The sequence below is a fragment of the Sus scrofa genome, chromosome 7 (genome assembly GCF_000003025.6).
Source record: "Sus scrofa isolate TJ Tabasco breed Duroc chromosome 7, Sscrofa11.1, whole genome shotgun sequence".
Lineage (NCBI taxonomy): Eukaryota > Metazoa > Chordata > Mammalia > Artiodactyla > Suidae > Sus > Sus scrofa.
In genome coordinates this window covers 22,308,586-22,334,297 of record NC_010449.5, presented here as the reverse complement: position 1 = coordinate 22,334,297, position 25,712 = coordinate 22,308,586, and the positions used below count along the sequence as shown (strand labels likewise).

At 38.7% G+C, this 25,712-nt stretch overlaps 1 protein-coding gene and 1 non-coding gene across 2 annotated transcripts; both read left to right on the top strand.

Annotated features, from left to right (window-relative positions):
• ZBED9 (zinc finger BED-type containing 9) lies at positions 1,337-22,143 on the top strand. Its single transcript, XM_003128237.4, is given in 5 exon segments — positions 1,337-2,373; positions 13,764-13,902; positions 16,344-17,839; positions 19,793-20,216; positions 20,219-22,143. Coding segments are annotated over 5 exon segments (3,969 nt in total). The 5' UTR covers positions 1,337-1,953; the 3' UTR covers positions 21,709-22,143.
• On the top strand, positions 23,709-23,782 carry TRNAT-UGU. Its single transcript has one exon. It is a non-coding gene; the product is annotated as a tRNA-Thr (tRNA).

Below are 25,712 nucleotides of genomic sequence, written 5' to 3'. Positions count from 1 at the left end.
ATCAGCACTCTGTCTTCCGCTTCTGCTGGGAATATAAATTAACTTTCGGAAGACTGGCGAGGTGGATCCAAATTTTGTAGTCTGAAGCTTATATGATTTAGGGGCTCCTTTTTAAGAAATATAATAGACCAATGTCAACACAAAATTAGATACAGCTTCTCCAAGGCATACACGATGTATCTGTGGAAATTCGAAGAAAAAAGAGGCTTCAGTCATAACTAATTTCCTTTATTATATACTTTTGAAAGTTTTGCTAAAATTTGTGTTCATACCGGACGACCCCTTCCAGGGCCATGGAAAGGGCTCATGCAAGTGAGGGGACTTGAGCAGTTTGGCAATACCCATCAAAATAATATCTACTCAGCATTTTTTCTTAAAAGAAAAAAGTCACTTGAATCGGAAATGCCAAAATGTGAGTAATCACAATAGGAACCAATATAAAAATTAAGCAAATATTCCTCGGGCATCTATTATTTGTTGAGAGCTCTTTACAAGGCCGTGGGGACAGACTGGGTGGGGAGGAGGAAGACTGGCATCTGCGATGATTCTCGTGCTTCTAGACCTCCAGCAGAATCTGGTGCCTCAGCCTCTTTCCTCTCGAAGCAGCTGTTTCTTCAGGCTAAACTGCGTCCACTCCAGCACTGCCTGCTCGGTGCATCTGCAAGTGCCTTGCCTGGCACAGCACACTCACTGCCTGAAGGAGCTTGAGCCAGGTGCGAATTTTCTGGTTGCCCCACTCGAGACTCGTTAGACTCTGAAAACACGTCCACATAGGTTTTGCTTGTTTCCGGGGCCAGTTTCCTAGAAGTGTTTACAGCTCACAGAGCCAGAAATTGAAATAGCCACTACTGTCGTTAACGGGGAATCTCACCATATGGGTCCTGATTTTTCCCATCTATAAAACGGCAAGAAGTGACTAGATCTTCTGTTCTTTTTCGAGTTTGATTTTTGGTGCCTGGAAAGGAGCCGGTGGCCCAAATCGAATGAGTAAAGGCCAGGGGGAGCCTACAAATTCGCTAACTTGGCATTCGCCCCGCAGGGATGCTCTTTGTTTTACGACTTGGCGGTGAGTACCGCAGGTCTGAGTGCAGCGACCGCTTATCACCTTGTGAAGAGAACTCAGAGCAGCCCCTACACTGTCGCTACTCACACTGTGAAACTCTTTTCACCGGAGGACAAGTAATCGGAGAACTCGGGAGTTGTTTCCGGACGGTTTACAAAGCACTTGCCTCGCAATGTTCACCGGTCCGCGTTTCCACGACCACCGAGATGGTTGCACCACCCGGAATCCTAGAGCGGACCGGAAATGAGCGCAGCTCCCCGGGCCTGGCGGGAAAGTGCTGGGGCCCGAGGCGGGTGTGTCAGGGCAGCTGCAGCCTCTGCCAAGTGTCGCCCACGGCCCGTGTCTCTGGCTTGGCGCGCGAGGGTTCGAACTCCTCAGAGGTGGAAGCTGCGGCGGAGGGAAGGGGCAACTGCGCGGTGTCAGTCGGGCCTCCGCAGGTTGCTCGAGGTGTGGCAGGAGACCCTCGCCCTCTCCGCCCGGGCCTGGGACACAGGACGCGCTGACTTCTGAGAGACCCCTCTGGTTTCCTTGCCCAGCCTCATATATACTCAGGCTTTACTTAGGGCCAACGTCTCTTTCAGTTTTCTGTCTCGCAAGTAACCTGCTGCTCAATTTGTGACCCTAGAGCTTTTCATCAGTAGTTCAGAGCTCACTATTTCCAGTCTTGTCCACAGAGAACGGCTTCACTTTCAATGGAATTGCTTGAGTAACTGCTCTGTTATCACCTAAACAAAAAAAAAATTTTTTTTAGCCGTGTCTGAGATTTTTCTCTGTGAATAGGGTTTTCTTATATCGAAAACTTTCCTGTCCAGGGATTGGTTGGGGACCTCAAGTTAAATCACCCGTCCACCTAGACCCTAGTTGGAGCGAACCTCCCTCTTGAGCTAAGGATGGCGGCAGCCCCCAGGGCCCTCTCAGCCTTGGCTGGCCAGGCTTCAGAGGAACAAGGGGAGATTATTAAAGTGAAGGTGAAAGAAGAAGACCATATTTGGGATCAGGAATCCTGCATCCAGAAGAATTTGTCTCACACCAGGGAACTCTCTCGGCAGCGCTTCCGGCAGCTCTGCTATCAGGAGACTCCCGGGCCCAGGGAGGCTCTGAGCCAACTTCGGGAACTTTGCCGGCAGTGGTTGAGTCCAGAGATACACACCAAGGAGCAGATCCTGGAATTGTTGGTGCTGGAGCAGCTCCTGACTATCCTGCCCGAGGAACTCCAGGCTTGGGTGCGGGAGCATCATCCTGAAAGTGGAGAGGAGGTGGTAACTGTGCTGGAAGATTTGGAGAGGGAGCTTGATGAACCAAGACAGCAGGTGAGAAATTCGAAGCGCCATCTTCTGTGGAGAATTTGAGTGCATGGGTCCAAGGTGGAGTAAGCAGGGTTAACTTCACACTGGTGGCTGCAAATTCTGGCTCTGGCCATTATTATATCATCACTGGTGTAGATGAATAGATTCATGCTTCTGGGACAGCAGTTTTCATGCTCATCCTAGTAAGATGGTGATTTAACCAAATGGGAAACCTTAATCTATTACTTGCCAATAGAAAATATATTTTATTTAGTGACTGTGAGATTAAAGTAGCTATCTCTCAGGATACCTACTACTTTTTACCATATATGAAAGCAAAAGGAATATGAGGATGGAGTTCCCTGGTGGCTCAGTGGGTTAAGGATCGTTGTTGCCACTGCTGTGGCTGCAGGTTCCATTCTTGGCCTGGGAACTTCCACAAGCCTCGGTCGCCACTCCAGGGGGTGGGGGAGTATGTAAGGAGAACCTTCTAGGAGAAACAAGTAGAGAAGTAGCCCAATGTTAATGGAAATGTCAGGAAACTGTGAATCGTTAAGATCTGTGTTCTATGATAAGCTCTGTTAGTAATTAGCTGTGTAACCTTGGGCATATCACACCTCCTGTGTGCTTTCTCTGTACAGTGGAGATTAATTGATCATTTTTTGGCCACTTTTCAGTACTTGCAGTTGTTGGTATGTGAGACGTATTGAGCCTAGTATTGTCTTTTACCTGTATGCTAGAAGTTATTTTTAAGAGAGTATACTTGGTTTTTATGACAGTAATTTTAGAACATTATGGGTATTGCCAAACTCTTGCATTTCTGATACTATCCATACATTTATCTGACCTCTTGGAATATGAACATTTTATGAACACAGTCTGATCTGTTAAAATACATCTCTCTGGAATGCAGTATCTTTCATATGAGATTGGTAAATAGGGAAATGAGTCAGTATAATGCTGAGATTGTGCCGGCTCATACTTAAGTTTTCCCAGAAAGTTGATGTTTTAGGCCACCAAGTAAGAGTGGCAAGTTGAAGCAGCAAGCTGTGAAGACATACAGCACTGCACATAATGCCCATTCACCTCCATATCCTTCCTTTTGGCTCTTTTGGCCCCAGTCTCTGTTTTGAAAGTGCTTATTTGTATAGTTCCCTCACATTTTAGTGCATTTTTTGCTAAACTTTTTTGTATTCCAGAAAATGAGCAAGCACAGGGATTTGCAAGTGCCACAGAAGCATGCTAGTGATAAAATTTCTGCTGGTGAGCATAAAAGAAAAGATTTAGCAATTGAAGAAAAGCTTGAAATTATGTCTTGAAAGAAAAGAACACTTGATGTTGGTTGTGCAACTGGCATAAAAGAGTCAACTTTACAAACAATTACAGACAATGCTGAGAAAATAAAAGAAAGTTATCTAGATGGCATAACTGCCAGTGCTACAAAATCTGTTAGAACAAGATATAAGTAAATGGAAGAAATGGTACATTAAGTGTGTGGATTGAATATCAAACAAAGAAGCAACCAGGGTCAACTTTTCTCAAAATTAAAGGGAATACATTAGCAATATGTGAGGACCTTAAGGAAATATGGAAAATCCTGCAGAAGTGCCTTCATTTAGTGCAAGTAGTGACTGATTTAGCGGCTTCAAAAACTGCTATGATTTCCACAATGCTAAACTCTCTGGTGAAGCTGAGAGTGCAGAAGTTGCAAAAACATTTTCCATAGTGTTAAGAAATTTGATTGATGAAGAAGGCTATACCCTGGATCAGATTTTTAATTTTGATGAAACCAGTATTTGTTGGAAGCAAATACTCTATGTCCAGAACGAGGAAACATAGGCTCCAATGTTTAAGGCTACAACAGATCAACTGACTATGATGCTAGGTGCAAATGTCAGTGGGGATTTAAAGCTAAAGCCTGTGTGGTTTATCACTCTGCCAACCCACAAGCTTTGAAAGGAATTGTAAAGATTAGCCTGGGTGTCTACTGTAAGTCAACAAGAGAGGCTAGATGACAGGGCAGATATTTATTTATCTTCTAGGTGATGTTTTTGTAGATGATTTTCAAAAATATTGCAAGATGAACAGTTTGTCTTCAAAATTGTGATTCTCAGTAATACACCAAGCCATCCTCCTGAGCTGAACTTTCTTCAACTATTAAAGTTCTTTTCACCTTCTAATACAGCTGCTTTACTCTAGCCCCTTGATCAGGGTATGATCACAGCCTTTAAAGCTTGTTATTTAAGATAGCATTCAAGATGTTTATTGCATCTCTAGTGGATGACAATGTATACACAGTTTTTGAATTCTGGAATCAATTCAACATTAAAGTTGCAATTGATATTATTGTAGAGGCCTGGAATGATATCACAAAAATCTGCTTGAATGGGGTATGGGCAAAATTCTCCCTGATTTAATTTATGATTCTAAAGGCTTTGAACATTCAGAAGAGCCCCCCCGAAATCAAAGCCAGCTGTATTGTTCTTGCAGAGGAGGTTGGATTTGAAGAAGTTGAGAGTGCAGCTATTGAGGAGTTGCTGCCTCATGCAGAGGCTCTCTCTACACAAGACCTGCAACTGTTAGTTGCTGAGGCTCAAATGGAAGATGTGTAAGAAGAAGATGATGCGGTTCAACAAGCTGACCCACAAGAGCTTTTCACTTCTCAATTATCTTCTGCTTTAAGTATGACAGAGAAGCAGTTGCAGTGGGTAGAAGGTAATGACTGCAATGTAGAATGCAGCAGGATTTTATTTCATGGCATAAGGTCCTAGTTGGGGCCATGTATAAGCAGCTTCTTAATGAAAAAAGGAAAATGTTTAAGCAGCAAAAACTGGATATCTTTTTATAATCCAATATCAAAGAAATGAAAGCAAGATGAGGAGCTAAAACCATCATATTTCTTGTAATATCACTACATTTCTTGGAAAGTGTGTAAATGCTTGTCCACCTGAACTTCTAATGATATCCCTCTACCCTTGCCTCACCCTTTCCTTGCATCTCTTTCTTTTTTTTTTTAATTACTCAATGAATTTATTACATTTGTGGTTGTACAATGAACACTTCTTTCTAACAAGACATCATCACCTTTCTAAGGTAAAATCCTATGCTTAATGTAATATTTCCTTATCTAATATGTCATTTTGACTATACTTGTATTTTTACTAGAATTAAACCTTGTTATTTTTTTGTGCAGGTCTGCAGAAAACATGTTTTTTCATGAGTTATTACATAGATACCTGTACAGGTAGTCCCTTACCTCTGGCCAGCAGAACTTTTCTTTTTATTTCAAATAATTTTTTCCCCTTACGATGTGCCTATTACTTAAATTTTTCCTTGTCCAGCTTTGTTGAAAAATGCATCCATTGATAGGACTTGGTGTTTGGTCAGTCCTGGATAATGTTCAGGGTTACACCCTGGTTATATCTGATAGTTTTTCATGTAACTCAGGGTTATAGGAATCTCCAAGTCTTTGTAAATATCAAGTTTGCATTAATGTTTCTCATTTTTCTTGTTTCTGTGTGATCTCTGAAGGAAGGGGGAAGTGTTGCAAACATGTTTAGCTGCCAACCAAATATCTATTATATACCCCTTCTTTCTGCCTTAAAAAATGTTGATTTTGTTCATGTTGGCCATGTACCTAACTAAATACTTTCATCTTTCCTTGTACTAGAGTTGCCCATACAACATAGTATTGGCCAGAAAGAAATAAGCATATTTTTCTGGGAGTTTTTGGGGAAGCTTTTATTTTCCTTATAAAGTGGCTCAGATGTGTTTACTTCTGCCTTTTCCCACTTCCTATAAGGTGAATGTGATGTCTAGAGTTGTGGTAGCCATTTTGTGACTATGCGGTGATAATAAGCCCGAGGACAAACACCAATATGTTATAAATGGCAGAGCAGAAATATAAAGACAACTAGGGTCCCTAACAAAACTGTTAGGTTTGTGAGTCAATGCCAGCAACTGCCTTCCTCTGAATTTCTTATCATATGACAAAAATAAACCCCTATGTGTTTAAGCCACAGTAAGTTAGAAGTTCGAATTAATTGGAAAATATATTCATTTTAATGAATATAACCATATTTACTTCACTATTTTATGACCAAAATTTCTTACTAGGACTTTTAAAATATCAAATCTAGGAGTCCGTCATGGCGCAGTGGTTAACAAATCCGACTAGGAACCATGGGGTTGCGGGTTTGGTCCCTGCCCTTGCTCAGTGGGTTAACAATCCAGCGTTGCCGTGAGCTGTGGTGTAGGTCGCAGACGCAGCTTGGATCCTGCGTTGCTGTGGCTCTGGCGTAGGCTGGCAGCTACAGTTCCAATTAGACCCCTAGCCTGGGAACCTCCATATGCCGAGGGAGCGGCCCAAGAAATGGCAAAAAGATAAAAAATTAAATAAATAAATAAATAAATAAATAAATAAAATATCAAATCTAGGAATCATATAGTGAAAGACAAGTAACTATCATAACTTGATAACCAGCTAGAAGTAACTTCAGCTTTGTAATTTGTTTTCACCACCCAGAGGCACCCTTTACACTTCTGTGGTAAAGGCAGATTGGAATTCCTCTTGCAAGACCAGGCCCACCTACCTTGGACTAGCCCCTCTGATGAAAATGTAGAGAAATCAATAGGCTAGGGAGTATGTGTGTGTGTGTGTGTGCGCGCGCGCGTACACGCAAGCATACTCACACTTGTGCTGTGGGGGAGGAGTCAGTGCAAAATGTATCACAATGAGCCATATCTATATTTTGTTTCATATCGTAGGTTCTCTGGTTGTGCTTATACTAACTTTATAGAATTGATATGATTGTTTAGTTATAAATAGGTTACTCTGTCTCCCAGATAACTTACATCTTTAACTCCAGGAGCTTGTATCCCCCAGTTATGGAAAGATTTGGGCAAACTGAAACACATACTATTATATTATACAAAGCAATCTACATAAGATGTCTTATTCTTAAGATCAGAAAAAGGAAAAACTTACCAAAGGAAACTGGCTCAACTATTTCATGAATTTTGTTTTAAAAGAAAATGGGTTTCAGAGTTCCCTGGTAGCACAGAGGGTTAAGGACCTGGCATTGTCACCACTGTGGCTTGGGTTGCTGCTTTGGTATGGATTTTTGATCCCTGGCTGGGGAACTTCTGTGTGCTGCAAGCTGGCTAAAAAAGAAAAAGAGGAGTTCCTGTCGTGGCACAGTGGTGAACGAATCCGACTAGGAACCATGAGGTTGCGGGTTCGGTCCCTGCCTTTGCTCAGTGGGTTAACGATCTGGTGTTGCCGTGAGCTGTGGTGTAGGTTGCAGATGTGGCTCGGATCCTGCTTTGCTGTGGCCAGGCTGGTGGCTGCAGCTCCGATTGGACCCCTGGCCTGGGAACCTCCATATGCCACGGGAGCGGCCCAAGAAATAGCAAAAAGACAATAAATAAATAAATAAATAAAAATAAAAATATTTTAAAAAAAAAGAAAAAGAAAGAAAATTGAGTTCTTATATACTTTGTGCAGTCTAAGAAGAGGGAGTATATGTATTTATAACATGGTGTCTAGCTTAGGGGAAGGGAGCTTGGCACATAAATCCCACTGTGGTGTTATAATTAATCTTGGCTTTTATTTCCTCATGTGTCAGAATATTCCTTTTGGAATATTCTGGCTTATGTCCAATTTGTGTTCAATAGCCGTGGGCATTTTCTAGCCATCCAACAGAATATTGATATCCACTGACACCTTCTACTGTTAATTTTATTTGAGGATCTTGTTCTGCTTGGTGAACAAGAGTTCATAGTTCTGACAGTATTTTTTCTCCACTAATCCATTGGTCTGTAGAACTGGGGGAAAAAAAGATCAACGTTGTTGTCGTACAATCTAGACTAGTCACCGTTTAATGTTGGATGTTTAATGCTAGATGGATCAGGAAAGTTTTCTCCACAATGTCTTATGTTTTTAGTCCTAATTGTTATGCACACCAAAATTGTTTCAGAAACTTAATTATTCAGTTGAGAATAATTTTGAGAGACTGGGATGACAATACTAGAAACAAGATAATTTCCATGGATATTGCTGGTGAATATATAATTATCTAAAATCTCCTATACATATTAAAGGATAACATTTTTACTAGCAGACACCTGAAAGCTGGCATGGCCTCTTTTTTTTTCTTTGTGAGGAGAAAAAAAATCATAACAGAATTTAGCATGGGGAATAATGGGATGTCACTGATACACTGGTTAATACCTATGTTAACTTTCCTAATCCAGCAAAAATTGGAAAATTGTATGTTTTATTGTCAATTATAGGTTAACCCTTGATTATTTAACCTAGCATTTCTTTTCAATATACGCAGATGGGGAATTAGCCAATCAGCTTAAATATATAAATCAGGACATGAAGATCAACAGTATTTCACTGTAATTTGGGGTGTGTCACAACTTCATTCAGGACTTGTGTAATTTAGATTGATCAATGAATAACAGTATTAAGAATTTGTATGTACATTATAATTGACTTTTGTACTCATTTCATGGCAACTTCTTTTTTAACAGTATAATTTTGGGTAAAAAAGCTTTTTTAAAAAAATGCTTTGCTTGGAGTTCCCGTCATGGCTCAGTGGTTAACGAATCTGACTAGGAACCATGAGGTTGTGGGTTCGATCCCTGGCCTTGCTCACTGGGTTAAGGATCGGGCATTGCCGTGAGCTGTGCTGTGGGTGCTGTGGGTCGCAGATGCAGCTCAGCTCCTGCGTTGCTATGGCGTTGCTATGGCTCCGACTAGACCCCCCCAGCCTGGGAACCTCCATATTCCGCTGGTGTGACCCTAGAAAAGGCAAAAAGACAACAACAACAACAACAACAAATGCTTGGCTTGTTTTAATTTTCCATAATAATTGATTTCCATTGTTTAACTTCTTGCTGCTTGGCATTGAAAATAATACAGGCTCAGACATCAGAGGAAGCATCACTTCCCTAAAATCTTTTAAACTTATTTTTTCCCCATGCTTCCCCCTATTTGTAACCAGGCAAACTACATACAAAAAGCTGAATGTATAAAGTACTACCAATCAATAAGGAAAAAGACAGATACCCCAATAGAAAAATTAAGAAAAGACTTGGACAAACACTTTTAAAAAAAAGTTAACCACTTAGCTAATAAAATCAAAACAGTTCCTCAATCTTAGTGATCAGAAAGATGCAAATTAAGACAACACGTGGTAGCCACTTTATTCCAGCCAGAGTGGATTAAAAGTGCTGACATGACCAGATTTGGGTAAGGATGTTGAGCTACTAATATGCTTATGTACTACTGGTAGGAGTAAGTTGTTATGACCACTTTGGAAATATCTACCGTGTATAACCATAGTCTATGATCCAGCAAACCAACTACAAGGTGTATATCTAATAGAAACACATCCGGAGACATATAATATTCATAGCAGCATTATTATAATTGCCAAGAACTCTAAACAATGAAAATGCCCATTAACAGCGAAATGGATGAATATATGATGGTCTGTTTTTACAACTGAAAAACAGCAAAAATGAATGAACAACTGCTATATTCAACAATGTGGAGGAATTTCACAAACATAATGTTGAGCAAAAGAAGCCAGACAAAAATAAATATATGATTCTGTTTACATAAAGTTCAAAAGCAAAATGAATCTCTAGTGATAGATGTTAGAGTAGTAGTTACTTTGGGGAAAGAGAGTAGGGCACAAGTAGCTTTCTGGGATGCTAATAATGTTCTAGTTTTTTGACATGAGTAGGTCACTTTGTGCTGTCACCAAACTCTACATTCTGTACTTTTTTCTAGGTTTATACTATTTCGGTAACGGAGTTCCCATTGTGGCTCAGCGGTAATGAACCTGACTAATATCCATGAGGACACAGGTCCTGATCCCTGGCCTCGCTCAGTGGGTTAGGGATCTGGCATTGCCCTGAGCTCTGGTGTAGGTCGCATGTGCAGCGTGGATCTGGCATTGCTGGGGCTGTGGCTGGGGCGTAGGTTGACAGCTGCAGCTCCAATTGGACGCCTAGCCCAGGAACTTCCATATGCTGCCCTCAAAAGACAAAATAAATAAATAAATAAGATTAAAAAAATACTTCAGTAAAAATTGTATTAAGAAGAAGATTTATATCTCATCGTGGGGCCTCCTGCATAATAAGTTAGGGTGCTTCATTTTTTGCACATTTTTACATTTCTATATCATGTGAATGAGAAATTATTTTTGTAAAGTCAAAGCCCAGTGAGGAAATTTTCAGAAATAACTAAATTCATAAGTGCCTACCAGAGGATAAACTAAGCTTTTGCTTGAATTTTTCATGAAGAGCATGCGTAATTAATGCTAAGTATATGGCGGAGCATGGATTGGTTAGGTTTCCATGCTAGGGTTTTATATATTGATAGACCAAATTCTTTTTTTTTTTTTTTTGGTCTTTTTTAGGGCCGCTCCAGCGGCATATGGAGGTTCCCAAGCTAGGGGCCAAATCGGAGCTGTAGCTGCCAGCCTACGCCAGAGCCACAGCATCGCGGGATCCGAGCTGCGTCTGCAACCTACACCGCAGCTCATGGCAATGCCGGATCCTTAACCCACTGAGCAAGGGCAGGGACCAAACCCGCAACCTCATGGTTCCCAGTCAGATTCGTTAACCACTGCGCCACGATAGGAACTCCTTTTTTTTTTAACCAAATTCTTTTCTTTGTCCTCAAGAATATTTGGCAAAGCAAACTATTGGAATGTTCTATTTAAGTGTAATATGGCTTCTTTCTACCAGGCTATTTGCAAGAGAGCAGTCTTAGAAGGAATGTGAAGTGGCCAGGCTCCTTCCACTGTAAGTGGTACACTTAAAGAATTAGAATCAGTTGTCATACCCAAAGTCTCCAGTTGGAAAGTTATTTGTGTTCTATTCACTTTAAGGTATACTAAATAAATATAATTTAGAATTCTGGTTCTCAGGAAGTAACAACTTTGAATGTGTGTAACTTTCATTCTTGCTCCATTTTAGAATTGACCATGGAGATGTGGTTAATCCCAGAGGCTGCTTTTCTCTTAAAACAGCCACGGAAGGTTGTTCGCTGTTGAATACTTATTTTCATTAATGAATCTATTTTCATAGATTTCTCGATGATAGAGATTCAGAATAGAATACCTAACATACATCTCACTCCCAGTTTACCTGTTGCTTAAATGACTAACAGAGATCCAAGTGTAGGAGTGAATAGAAAGTCTACAAGCCAGTTAAAGCTCTCCTAAACTAGGATAGGATAACACACTGGAACACAACTTTTTTTTGGGGGGGAGGTCTTTTTAGGGCCACACCCATGGCATATGGAAATTCCCAGGCTAGGGGTTGAATTGGAACTGCAGCTGCCGGCCTATGTCACAGCTGAAGCCACACCAGATCCAAGCCATGTCTGCGATATACATCACAGCTCATGGCAACAATGGATCCTTAACCCACTGAGCAAGGCCAGGGATCAAACCCGAGACCTCACGGATTCTAGTAGGGTTCGTTATCACCAAGCCATAATGGGAACTCAAGTTGTATTACTTTTTTTTCCTTTGGTAAATGGCACTGGTGCTTTAGACTTCATCTGGAAAGTTATAGCTAGGGAAACTGTTTCAGTGGGAAAATCGATAGTAAATTGATAACACAAATACAGTGTTATAATTGAAAATGCTAGACTGGAACAGTCTAGATTAGTCTAGATTACTGCTAACAAACTGTGCCAAACAGTGAGCCAGCTTCCTGAATTATTACGAGATTTCTCTACTGTACGCTATCATTTCTAGCCTTAGCACAATCAGATATTAGACCGTAACATAGTCCAGAAAAACATGCCTATTGGATGTTGTGACAACCAGATTTACAGGGTCATATTTTACAAAGATTTAGTAAATTAACTTACACAAAGGCTGAAAGAAAGATTACATTTTTTTTCCTTTTCTTGGCAGCACCCCGCAGCACATGGAAGTTCCCAGGCCAGGGATCAAACCCATGCCACAGCAGTGACCCCAGCTGCTACAGTGACAACATCAGGTCCTTTACCTCCTGTGCCACAAGAAAACTCCTAGGATTACATTTTTAAATAGGTCCTTACTTAATTCTGGTTTCCCAAGAAAGTGAATCCTAATCAAATACCAGTGTAACAAATAGTACCATAACAGGTAATTTGGAGGTAAACATGCTTTTATAATAAAGGCAGTGTTTATTCAAAGTCAGTGGCAGTAACTTGTCTTTTGAATATTCCTGCCCAATAAAGCCTATTCGTGATCCTTAATGTCCTCTCCTATTCAGCCTCTTCCTTATTTGACCATACCAGTAGTAAAATATGATTCTTAGTCTTAACAGAAATGCAATAAAAATGATCAAGAGACATGAGTCTTAGCAAAGAGGTAAAATAACCAGAAACAATGTATAAATATCGAATGGATCATGGGCTTTAAAAACAAACGAGCATAAAATACAGGTCACCCTTGAACAACTCAACCTTCTGCAGTTGGAGATAGCCCTCCCTGTACATGAATCCACCTTAGTAGATCCACAAGTTTCAAACCAATATTGTTCAAGGGTTAACTGTATATTTGGGGGACAATTGGGTAAATTTAATTATAAACCATATAGTGTAAGAAGAAGAGAATGTTTTCTTTTCACCCAACATAGTGATCCACTTTCAGGGGCTTCCCCCTCTTCCCCCACCATAACACATTTAGTCTAAAATGACTGTCAGATTTTTTCCTGGGTTAAACAGCTCATTAGTCCCTATTAGCTAATTTACTTACCCTCCACCCCAAATATTTACTTTTAATTGATCACACTGAAACCCAATTATAATTTTCTTACAGTTATCACAGTTGAGGAAAGATTCGTTTAATGTACTTCCATTGTTGTTCCCCAAGACAGAAACCACAGGCATACAATACTTATCAATCCCTGTCCAACTGAGTTCAGTGGAGACAGGCTCTTGCTTTATTCATCCCAGCATTTTTTATTTCTTTTCTTACTCTATCTTGCAGTCCGCTTAAGAGTTTAATGAAGGAGCTCCCTTCGTGGCTCAGTGATAACGAATCTGACTAGGATCCATGAGGATGCGGGTTGAATTCCTGGCCTCGCTCAGTAGGTTAAGGATTGGGAGTGGGTATGAGCTGTGGGGTAGGTCACAGTAGCGGCTTGGTTCTGGCATTGGTATGGCTGTGGCGTAGGCCAGTAACTACATCTCTTATTGGACTGGTAGCCCAGGAACTTCCATGTGCCCAGGTGCGGACCTAAGAAAACAAACAAACAAACAAAAGAATGTAATGAAGACTTTTTTTTCTTCTTATATTCATTCTATTTCAGTAGAAGAATGTTTTGAGGTTTAGCTATGGTTTATGCAGTGAGCCTTATATTAATTTCCAAATGTTCCTATTTATTCTCAGGTCCCACAGGCCACATATGGGCAGGAAGTTCCTGTAGAAGAAATGACTCCTGCAAAAGAGTCCTTAGGTATCCATCTCCAGTCTATAGAAGACAGAATGGAATGTGAATCTCCAGAGCCACACCCACTACAAGACAATGGTGAGGATAATTTCGTCTCCAGAAAGAGGATGAGATTTGGGAGAGGGAAGGGTCCAGTCATTGAGAGGTTATCAAAGTAATTCCACTGCAGTTTCTATTGAATATAGCTGAAAGGTCAACAGGTGTGTTGCAGTGTTATTAAAGGAGTTTAATTAAGCAGTCAGATAATAATGTAAAAAATAGTTGGGCATTCCTGCTGCGACGCAAAGGGATCGATGGCACCTTTGCAGCACCAGGAAGCAGGTTCAGTCCCCAGCCTGGCACAGTGGGTTAAGGGATCAGGTGTTGCCACAGCTGCGGTATAGTTTGCAGCCATGGCTCAGATCTGATCCTGGGCTGGGAACTCCATACACTGAAGGGCGGCCAAAATTTTCCGTGGATATTTTGCAATGGAATTAAGTACTTGTGGATAAATCCAAGATGCCTCTGTATATAAATGTTAATCACTTGTCAGTGTAGCCACAGGTTCCATTTCTATAGCCTCAGCCCCCAATTCTTATCACATATAATTTTTTAAAACCTGGAAATACTACTTAGAAATTCTAATGAAGAAAATGGAATTTATGAAGTCTATGTCCATTAGAAATCTAAGGACTGACTATTAGCAATATAATGTGTGGTGGAGGTGGGAGCACAGGCTGGCCTGGTTATGAATCAGCTATCTTTTCTAAAGTATAATCTTTAGAAAAACTTTTCTTAAGTATAATCAATACAATTTTTTTCTTTCCTGATAGCCCCGGCAACTCCCTATCCTCTGCGTATCCTAACTTCTGGAACTCATATCCTCCTAGTTCTCATTTACATTGCCCTAATTCTTTCTTTCCCCAGTTTATCTTTATTTACCTTCCTGTGTGTTCACGGCTCCATAGCAGGATGCAAAATGTATTGTTGTGGAAAGAAATATTATCTGTATAATGGTCTTTTCAGTCACATTTTGAAATAACATTTAGCATGAATGTTGTCATCTTTATTATAAAGTTAATTAAATCTTTATCCAGTACTTTTTTTATGTAGTAATGTGTTAGATAATGGAAAAGATACTAGAGGAAAAAGCGATCCCTGCTTCTTTAGGAACCTACAATCTTCTCAGTTCTCAGTTCTACATATGAAACAGTTAAAGAAAATGTTACTATAGTGCTAGTTTGTGTTATGAATAAATTATGTTCTTAAGAAAAAGAACTCTGGAATTCCCCTTGTGGCTCAGCAGGTTAAGAACCTGACTATATCTATGAGGATGCAGGTTCAGTCCCTGGCCTTACTCAGTGGGTTAAAGGATTTGGTATTGCTGCAAGCTGTGGCATATGTCGTAGTCACAGATGCAGCTTGGATATGGGTGTTGCTGTGGCTCTGGCTGTGCTGGCTCTATGCCCGCAGCTGCAGCTCTAATTAGACCCCTGGCCTGGGAACGTCCAAATGCCGTGGGTGCAGCAGCTCTAAAAATAAAAATTTTTAAATTTAAAAAAAAAAAAAAAAAAAGAGAGTGAGGAGAAGAAAAGAGAACTCACCATAAGTTTAAATGATCAAGGAGGTCTTGTTGAAACAATTGAGAGTTAACAAGAGGTCAGAACACTCAGCAACATATCTTTAATTTGAACCTAATTTCCGAAATTCTGAATATTTGAGAATGATTTAAATTTACTAGTTCAATATTTGGCATGCAAATTGGTGGCATAAACAACATTGATTTGAGAGAAAGTATTTTTTCCAAGCAGCCATAAGACTTCTAGAGGTGACATGCCAATTCTAAATTATTATTTTTTCAAAGCAGTTTCCTTATGAATAGCCAAGTTTGAATTATCCTAATTCATTATTATGAAGAGTCTAAATATTTATTTTAATGTACTATATTAAGTCAGAGTTTTTCACTACTTCAGGTTCATCTGCTACTCTTTATTAATATCAGTAATAAGGATATTTGTATTGGGTTTATAGTTTCATAAGCACTGAAAGGAAGCTGATGTAAATACATGATGTTGAAACGTAAGCCCCAAATGTTGCTGTAATGGCTAACCTGACTGAATAAAACAAAATGTGGTATGGCCTGGGGCTATTAAAAAATCTGCAACTATATTACTTAGGCTTCTCTAGCCAAAAAAAAAAAAAAAAGTTCTTTATAGTTATTAAATGAAAAAATAATAATATCAATTTACTTCCCATTTTACATAAAACATTGCTTTACTTTAAGGCTGACCCTGGATACTGTTCTGGAAAGTCACATCCTGGCTTTCTACTCCTTGCTGTATCAGAACTCTCTGCTCCTGGCTAGAGTTCTTTGTTTACCCTCTCTTTATTCCTCCAAGGGTAGATTACCTAACCCAAATTGTATTTCCTCCCTTGTGAGTCCATAGCATCTACTTCTACTCTGGCTCTATTACAGTATATATGTATTTTATATTATATTCCCAAATATTCTCATTGATTTTTTTCTTTTTATATTTTAGGATCATTTTTATGGCTTTCCATGATGTCTCAAAGCATGGGTGATGATAACTTCAGTAGCTTAGATACTAATGAAGCAGAAATTGAACCAGAAAACATGAGAGAAAAGTTCTTCAGAAGCTTATCAGTATTACTGGAAAATAAAAGTAATAATACCAAGATATTTTCTAAAGCAAAATACTGTCAATTAATAAGGGAAGTGAAAGAAGCTAAAGCTAAGGCAAAAAAAGAATCAGTTGACTACCGTCGCTTGGCGAGATTTGATGTGATCCTTGTACAAGGACATGAGAAGTTGATTGAGGCTATAAATGGGGAAACTAACAAAATACGGTATTATTTACACAGTGAGGATTTATTTGACATACTGCATGATACACATCTCAGCATTGGACATGGTGGACGGACCCGCATGGAAAAAGAGTTACAAGCAAAATACAAGAACATCACAAAAGAAGTTATAATGCTCTACTTGACACTCTGCAAACCATGCCAACAGAAAAATTCAAAACTGAGGAAAGTTCTAACATCGAAGCCAATTAAGGAAGTTAACTCAAGATGCCAAGTGGATTTTATCGACATGCAGTTGAACCCTGATGGAGAGTATAAATTTATTATGCATTATCGAGACCTTGGTACAAAGTTGAGCTTTTTGCGGTCATTAAAATCTAAAAGGCCTAAGGAGGTTGCACATGCTCTTTTAGATATTTTTACAATTATTGGAGCACCCAGTGTCCTACAGTCTGACAGTGGGAGGGAGTTTTCAAGCCAGATAGTCAGTGAACTCAGTAGTATTTGGCCAGAACTGAAAATTGTCCATGGGAAACCTCAGCCCTGCCAAATCCAGAGTTCTATAAATCAAACTAATCAGGATATCCAAAATAGGATAATCTCCTGGATGCAAACTAACAATTCATCACACTGGGCTGAATATTTGTGGTTTATTCAGATGATCCAAAATCAGCCCTATCATAGAAGCATGCAACAGATTCCATGTGAAGGTACATTTAGCTCTGAAGCTAAACTGCGCCTGTCTCATTCTCAGCTAACTGAAGAACTTGTTGCCAGCCTGAATACGGAAAATGAATTGGAACAGGCCGACAAAGAATTAGAAAATACTCTAGGAACCCAGTACGAAGAAAACATTGAGACTGGAACAGATAGTAGTGATATTGAAGAGAATCTTTGTGTTATTCCTAAGGTAACCCAAAAAACTCCTCCTGAAAGCAGGCTGAATTTTTTATCATGTGTAGTTTGTGAAAAAGAATGCACAGGTACTAGTAGTTGTGTATCATGTGATAGAAACATCCATGCAATCTGTGGAGTGCCCTCTCAACATGAGACTGAAGGTTATCATCACAGAATAACCTGTAGTCTTTGCTGTGAGACCACTACAATGAAAAGGAAACATGATGAGATTCCAAGAAGTTTGACTGTTCAACCTTCCAAAATGTTAAAGCCATCAGAAACACCATTTTCACCAGACAAAGTAGGAGATTGGGTAAGAGTATGAGTGTCTGCTGTAGATCAAAGCAGAGGAAGAGCTTTGATCATGATGAGTGAGATTTTTTTTTTTGCGCCACACCTGAAGCATGTGGAAGTTCCTAGGCTAGGATAGGGATTGAACCCAAGCCACTGCAGTGACAATGCCAGATATTTAACCTGCTGAGCTACACAGGAACTCCAAGTAAGAATTTTTTGATGTGGTGTTCTAAAGCATAACTATGGCCATCTTGGATATATTTTCTCCAAAGAAAATCCAATTACTTTTAATGTCCTCCCTCCACTCATTTTCTCAAGTTGAAAATTATAACATTGGATGCTACTTTATTATTCTGGGGTGAGGAATAGTAGTACCTCTTTTATTTTTTTCTGATGTCAGGCATTTCTTGAGGGAATCCAAGGGATAAATAGCATGCATGATGATGTGTTTCTATAGAAGGATAAATCTGGGAACAGATGAAGTTAATGTTACTTTTTAAAATTGTTTATGAGTTTGTGAGGGGAGGTAAACTAAGAAAGGGTATCTCAGGTCAAGTGAAATATTTAGGAAGGGTAGGGGATGATAAAGTTGATTGAGAGATATTAGTTTGTGCTGGGAAAGAGTTTAGTTTTCTGATTTAAATGGAAAGTGTGAAATAAGGCCAAAGAGATTTTGAAGCAGTAGGTTTTAATGTGTATTCAGGTTAGTGTTTTGAAATATGGAGTTACACATGATTTGGGCCAGTGGCACTCAGTTTGTTCTTCAGACCAGTGCTGGTCTACAAACTATACTAGCCCACAAAGGGGTAAGGATACAAATTGAGAGTAATTGGAAATGTACAGCAATTTGAGATTGCTGCAACACCCAAGCACATGACTAATGAACTCATCTTTTCAAATAGAATGTTCGATTTGGGTGTTAAAATCTCAAGGTGAGTCACATGTTGTAGGAGTTTACATTAATCAAGCACAATAGGTTCACATTACAATGTGTGATATACTATGGGTAGCTTGTCAGCTATAGCCCCAAAGTATGTAAAACTCTGAGAAAATGTAAGCATGTATTTATAACTTAATTTATAACTCTATAACTTAATTTTAAAATCATTTTATATCTTTAATAAAGCCTAGATTTTTAAAAATTTTATTGAAATACAGTTGATTTACAATGTTGTATTGATTTCTACTGTATAGCAAAGTGATTCAGTTATACATATATATTCTCTTTTATATTCTTTTCCATTGTGGTTTATCATAGGATATTGAATATAGTTCCCTGTTCTATACAGTAGGACCTTGTTGTTAATCCATTCTATATATAATACTTTGCATCTGCTACTCCCAACTCCCAATCCATCCCTCCCCACCCTCTCCCTTGCAACCACAAGTCTTCCTGATGTCTGTGAGTCTGTTTCTGTTTTGTAGATAAGTTCATTTGCGTCACATTTTAGATTGTACATATAAGTGATATCATATGGGATTTGTCTCTCTGACTTACTTCGCTTAGTATGACAATCTTTGGGTCCAACCATGTTATGCAAATGGCATTACTTCATACTTTTTTATGGCTGAGTAATAGTCCATTGTATATAGTGTAACACATCTTCTTTATCCATTCATCTGTCAATGGACATTTAGGTTGTTTCCATGTCTCGGCTATTGTAAACAGTGCTGCTGTGAACATGAGGGTGCATGTGTCTTTTTGGATTATAGTTTTATTTGGATATATGTCCAGGAATGGGTTTGCTGAATCATATACAACTCTATTTTTAGTTTTTTTGCAGAATTTCCATACTGGTTTCCTTAGTGGCTGCACCAATTTACATTCTCACCAATAATGTATGAGGGTTCCCTTTTCTTTACACTCTCTCCAGCCATTTAATCAAGCCTAGTTTTTTATTTTAAGTTTAACAGCATTAGATAAAGGACAAAAGTAAAATCTGTATTACTTATTTTTGATTCTAATTTGCAGATGGCAAAACAAGCTTCACTGGACTTTTTTGTGAAGAAAAGACACACTTTTTCTGAATACAGCAGTAGTAGTAAAAGAAATGGTAATGATGGAAGTCATCCTGAAGAAGTGAAAACCAAAAGAGTTCATACTAGTTTTACTCGGAAGTATGATCCCTCATATATTGAGTTTGGTTTTGTAGCTGTAATTGATGGTGAAGTGCTGAAACCACAGTGTATTATTTGTGGAGATATATTGGCTAATGAAGCAATGAAACCATCCAAACTTAAGCGGCATCTATATTCAAAACATAAAGAAATAAGTTCACAACCAAAAGAATTCTTTGAAAAAAAGAGCAGTGAATTGAAAAGCCAACCAAAGCAGGTGTTCAATGTTTCTCACATAAACATTAGTGCCCTGCGGGCTTCTTATAAAGTAGCTCTTCCGTCGCTAAGTCTAAAACACCATACACAATTGCCGAGACTCTGGTGAAGGACTGCATCAAAGAAGTTTGCTTGGAAATGTTGGGTGAATCTGCAGCCAAGAAGGTAGCTCAAGTACCACTTTCCAATGACACCATAGCTCGACGTATTCAGGAACTGGCTAGTGATATGGAAGACCAACTCATAGAACAAATAAAACTAGCCAAGTATTTTTCATTGCAACTTGATGAATGCAGAGATATTGCTAACATGATAATTCTTTTAGTATATGTGAGGTTTGAACATGATGATGATATAAAGGAAGAATTCTTTTTTTCAGCCTCTTTACCAGCAAACACAACTAGCTCAGAACTATATGAAGCTGTGAAGAGTTACGTTGTCAACAAATGTGGTTTGGAGTTTAAGTTTTGTGTGGGAGTGTGTTCTGATGGTGCAGCTTCAATGACAGGAAAACATTCTGAAGTGGTTACCCAGATTAAAGAACTTGTGCCAGAATGTAAAATAACGCATTGCTTCATTCATCGAGAAAGTCTTGTGATGAAGAAAATATCAGTTGAACTAAATAGTGTGCTTACTGACATAGTAAAAATTGTGAATTATGTAAAATCTAATGCATTAAATTCAAGATTATTCTCTTTATTATGTGATAATATGGAAACTGATCATAAGCAACTGTTATTACATGCCGAGATACGGTGGTTATCACGGGGAAAAGTTTTATCAAGAATGTTCGAATTACGAAATGAACTCTTAGTATTTCTGCAAAGCAAGAAACCATTTTGGTCCCAGCTTTTCAAAGATGTGAACTGGACAGCCAGACTTGCTTATTTATCTGATATCTTCAGTATTTTTAATGATCTTAATGTTTGCATGCAGGGAAAGAATGCAACATGTTTTTCAATGGCAGATAAGATTGAAGGACAAAAACAAAAGTTAGGAGCTTGGAAAAAAAGAGTTTCTACAGATTGTTTTGACATGTTTCATAACTTAACAACAATTATCAGTGAAGTAGGTAATGATCTTGATATCGCACATCTGCGAAAAGTTATCAATGAACATCTTACAAATTTGTTAGATTGTTTTGAATTGTATTTTCCATCAAAAGAAGATCCACGCATAGGAAATTCATGGATACAAAATCCATTTCTTTCATCAAAAGATAATTTAAATTTAACTATAACCCTGCAGGATAAGTTGTTGAAGCTGGCTACTGATGAAGGCTTGAAAATGAATTTTGAAAATACAGCATCACTTGCTTCATTTTGGATAAAAGTTAAAAATGAATATCCTGAGCTTGCTGAAATTGCTTTAAAATCTCTTCTTCTGTTCCCCTCAACATATCTCTGTGAGACTGGGTTCTCTACATTAAGTGTTATTAAGACAAAACATAGAAACAGTTTAAATATACATTATCCCTTGAGAGTAGCGCTGTCATCAATCCAACCCAGATTAGACAAATTAACAAGCAAGAAGCAAGCTCACTTATCACATTAAATTTTTTAAATACTGATTTAAAAGGTGTTAATTCAAGAATGCATAGGCATTATGGAAGTATGAAATGTTATGACTAAATTAGCAGTTCTCTATAAACAGAATAATCTTTTATTTTTCATTTTACCCTGTTTATTTGTTATATTTATTAAGATGTAATTTTAAATCTGTTGATTCTAATATTAAAAATTTTGTATTTTGTATGTCTTTTTATTACTGTATTTTATTAGGATGTTTAGATTGTAAGATGACCTCAGTATGGGGAATACTTTCTTTGAAATGGCAGACTTGATCAGTGAAAGTAAGTGAATTTGAGGGGTGGAGTTAGTATTTGAAGGCAAGGGAAGGGATCCGTAAGATGTTTGTTAAACTGATCTTGGGTGGTTTGGTTGAGAATGATAAGTTTTTTTTTTTTTTTTTTTTTGTCTTTTTGTCTTTTTTGTTGTTGTTGCTATGTCTTGGGCCGCTCCCGTGGCATATGGAGGTTCCCAGGCTAGGGGTTGAATCGGAGCTGTAGCCACCGGCCCACGCCAGAGCCACAGCAACGCGGGATCCGAGCCGCTCTCTACACCGCAGTTCACAGCAACGCCGGACTCTAACCCACTGAGCAAGGGCAGGGACCGAACCCGCAACCTCATGGTTCCTAGTTCCTAGTCGGATTCGTTAACCACTGCGCCACGACGGGAACTCTGATAAGTTTGTTTTGTAGGTATATGTTTAGACATAGTGTTTAAGCGGGTAAGGTGGGGGGAAATCATCAATGGTTATAAAGGCCCAAGTGGGAAGCAACCCAGATGTCCATTCACAGAATAAAATTTACTATGTTGATTCAACAACTAGAATACAGTAGTAAAATGTTATTTTGGAGGGAATTCTATTACTATTAGTCATATGCAAAGGTGTCAATCAAGATCTCAGATAAGAGTGTGTCTGGGTGTAGAGGGGACTTCTGTCAAGAACTACCTTGTTCTTACTCCTCTTAATTAACTGCAATGTCATCTTTCCCCAATACATAGCAATGACAGATTACATTGACTGAATTTCCGCAGTGCCCACACTGGCCCAGTTTATCCAAACGAAATTGATACTCACGTTTCCCAAACTACAAGCTTAAAAGCCACAAAATTGAACTTTTTAAACACAGGCAAGAAGATGAACAAGTAAAGAAATATTTAAAAAGAAAAATCCTGAGTTTCACAAATGAGAGAACACTGGATGGTAGTCATGATAAAATGTTATTATTCAGAAGTATTTACTGCCTCTTTCTGGGGCAGATTTTAGTGCCTTGCTCTGCAGACATCATATCTGACTGAGTTACTTCACTCTGGGTAATGAAATGTGAGCGAATTGTTTGTTCCTTTTGGGCGCAAACCAAGAAACATTCCTTGATTTACCATATCTTTTTTCTTTCCCTGTCAAGAGACCATCAGTGTTTCAGGTAGAGGTGGCTCCATCATCCTCTGTGCAGTCGTGATGGACAGATAGCATGAGTAAGAGTGTATCTTTGTTAGAGGATTCTTTCTTAAGATTCTTGAGATTGTTTCTGTAGAACTGGAAAAATGCTCTCCTGACAATGAGATTGAATTAGCATCAGAAAGTAAGCTCACTATCTGAGCAAATCTGAACAGGTCCTTCAATTTGGGGGGCGGGGGGTTGAAAATAAAATAGGGATGATAATAATACGCTCAGCTTTGGGGTTGTCATTGATGTTCAAAGAGGAAGTAAATTTAGAAGCTTTTGGCAAATTCTAAAGGCTATAGAAATGTAAGGTACTATAATATTTTCACTCAGAAGTCTGCCCTTGGGGTGTATGGTCTCATTTTAGCTTCTGTGTTCCTGTGAGGCATAGTAATCATTGCATTATCAAACTCTGTTTAGAAGTTACTGATAAGCACACAAATTACTTGTATATGAATGAAGTAGGAAAAACAGATCTGGATGTTTCTCAAAAAGAAAAAATGATGAATTAAATAAAAGTTACTTTGAAAAGACAGCATTTGTGTGGCTCCATGGCTTAGTTGGTTAAAGCACCTGTCTTGTAAACAGGAGATCCTGGGTTCAAGTCCCAGTGGGGCCTCTTTGTGTGCTCTCTTTTTGGTGCACATCTCTTTAGCCCAGAGGAGAGGATGAAGAAATTGTCCTGATTTACAACTGCGCTAACGCCCACTCCAACCCCCCAAAAGGCAGAACTCTAGGAAATAAGCTTCAACCTTCAGGATTCTCTTCTTCCCATCACAAAAAGGCAAGTGAAACTACAAGGGTCCTTTTCTGGGGAAATAAACCTCCTCACCTCCATGAGGGCATGGTTGTCTCAGCAGGGCTGAGAGAGGTGCTGGATATGCATATTCTTGCCATTTGCAACAGCATGGAAGGATCTGGAGGCTATTATGCTAAGTGAAATAAGTCAAAGACAAATACCATATAATTTCCACTTATATGTGAAATCTAAAAAAAAAAGAAATGATCAAACATAACAAAATGGAAACAGACTTATAGACACGGTGAATAAACAAATGGTTGCCAAGGGAGGAGAGTGGAGAGATGAGTGAAATAGTTACAAAATAAATGAATCATGGAGGTGAAGTGTACAGCATGGAGAATACATTCAATAATATTATAATATCTGTATGGTGACAGATGGCAACTAGAGTTATGGTAATCATTTTGTAATAGAAATATCAAATCACTGTATAGTGTAACTGGAACTAATTGTCGTAGATCAATTATACTTCAATTTAAAAAAACCTTTCTGTACATAAAAGAAGACCTGAATCAACATTTTAAAAAACTCCATTAGCCCAAGTGGCACTAGCATTTTTACAGTGTTGAAATAGAGACGTGTTCAGCAACTGAGTTTGTTAGGGTATGCATAATTACCTTTCGTCTATCTTTTTATCTGGTTTGTCATATTTTTCCCCCATTTTCAGTTTGTTCATTTCTTTTATATCTAATTACAGATATATGGAAATCACATATGCTGCTTTCAAAAGTGTTTGTAGTAAAGTTAAACATTCTTGCTGTGACTCGGTAAGTCTTCTCCTTAGTACACATCTGTCATGCAATCACTCAGCTGAAGTGAAATGGTCACCACATCCAAATGATAGAGCTGGAAAGACTGATAATGCTACACATTCACCGGGAGGATATGAAAATATTACTCACATAATGAAGCTTTCTGGGGATAGCAGGAGAAGTTCTCAGGTAAGTCCAAAAATGACTTGAAAGAGCAAGGAAGAACAATAAAATCTTTGGCTTTTATTAGATTAGAGTGTAGGCCAGGAGTGAAGATTCCTGAGTAAGAACCAGGACCAGAGTGCTTTGATCTTCCCTCCCATGCCAAGAGAGGGAGCATAAGCACTTTTTCATAGTCTGGCTTAGATGTGAGTGAGAGTGCTGAGTGTGAAAGCTGTCGGTAAATATCGAAAATGGAGTTAACCTCTTAATTATAATACTCAATACAAATTTGTGCACAAGTCCACAAAAAAGCCTTAACAAAAGTGTTCCTAATAGCCTTGTTCATGATATCCCCAAACTGGAAACAACCCGTACATCTACCACTAGAATGGATAAATTTTGACATATTCATGCAATAGAACTATATATATACATATAACAAAAATAACATTATTAAATGCAACAACATAGATGAATCTCACAGCTCTGCACAAACGTAGCCAGGCTTATAAAAGAGTACATGTTGTATAATTCTATTTATATGTTACTAAAATATGCAAAACTAATAGATGATATCAGAAATCAAAAGAGTGGTGACCCTTATGAAGAATGTGAAGAGGAAGCACGTGAGAGGAGCTTCTGGTGTGCTGGTAATGTTCAATTTCTTGACAAAACAATTCTGGATCCCATTGGATGGAAATAGTGGCAATAAATTGTAACAAAAGATCTGAATGAGGGTTCATGCATATGTCCTCTTTGTAAATATTCAGTGATATATGCATTTATATGTACATATATATATTCAGACATACGTCTACATTAATATAAGTATT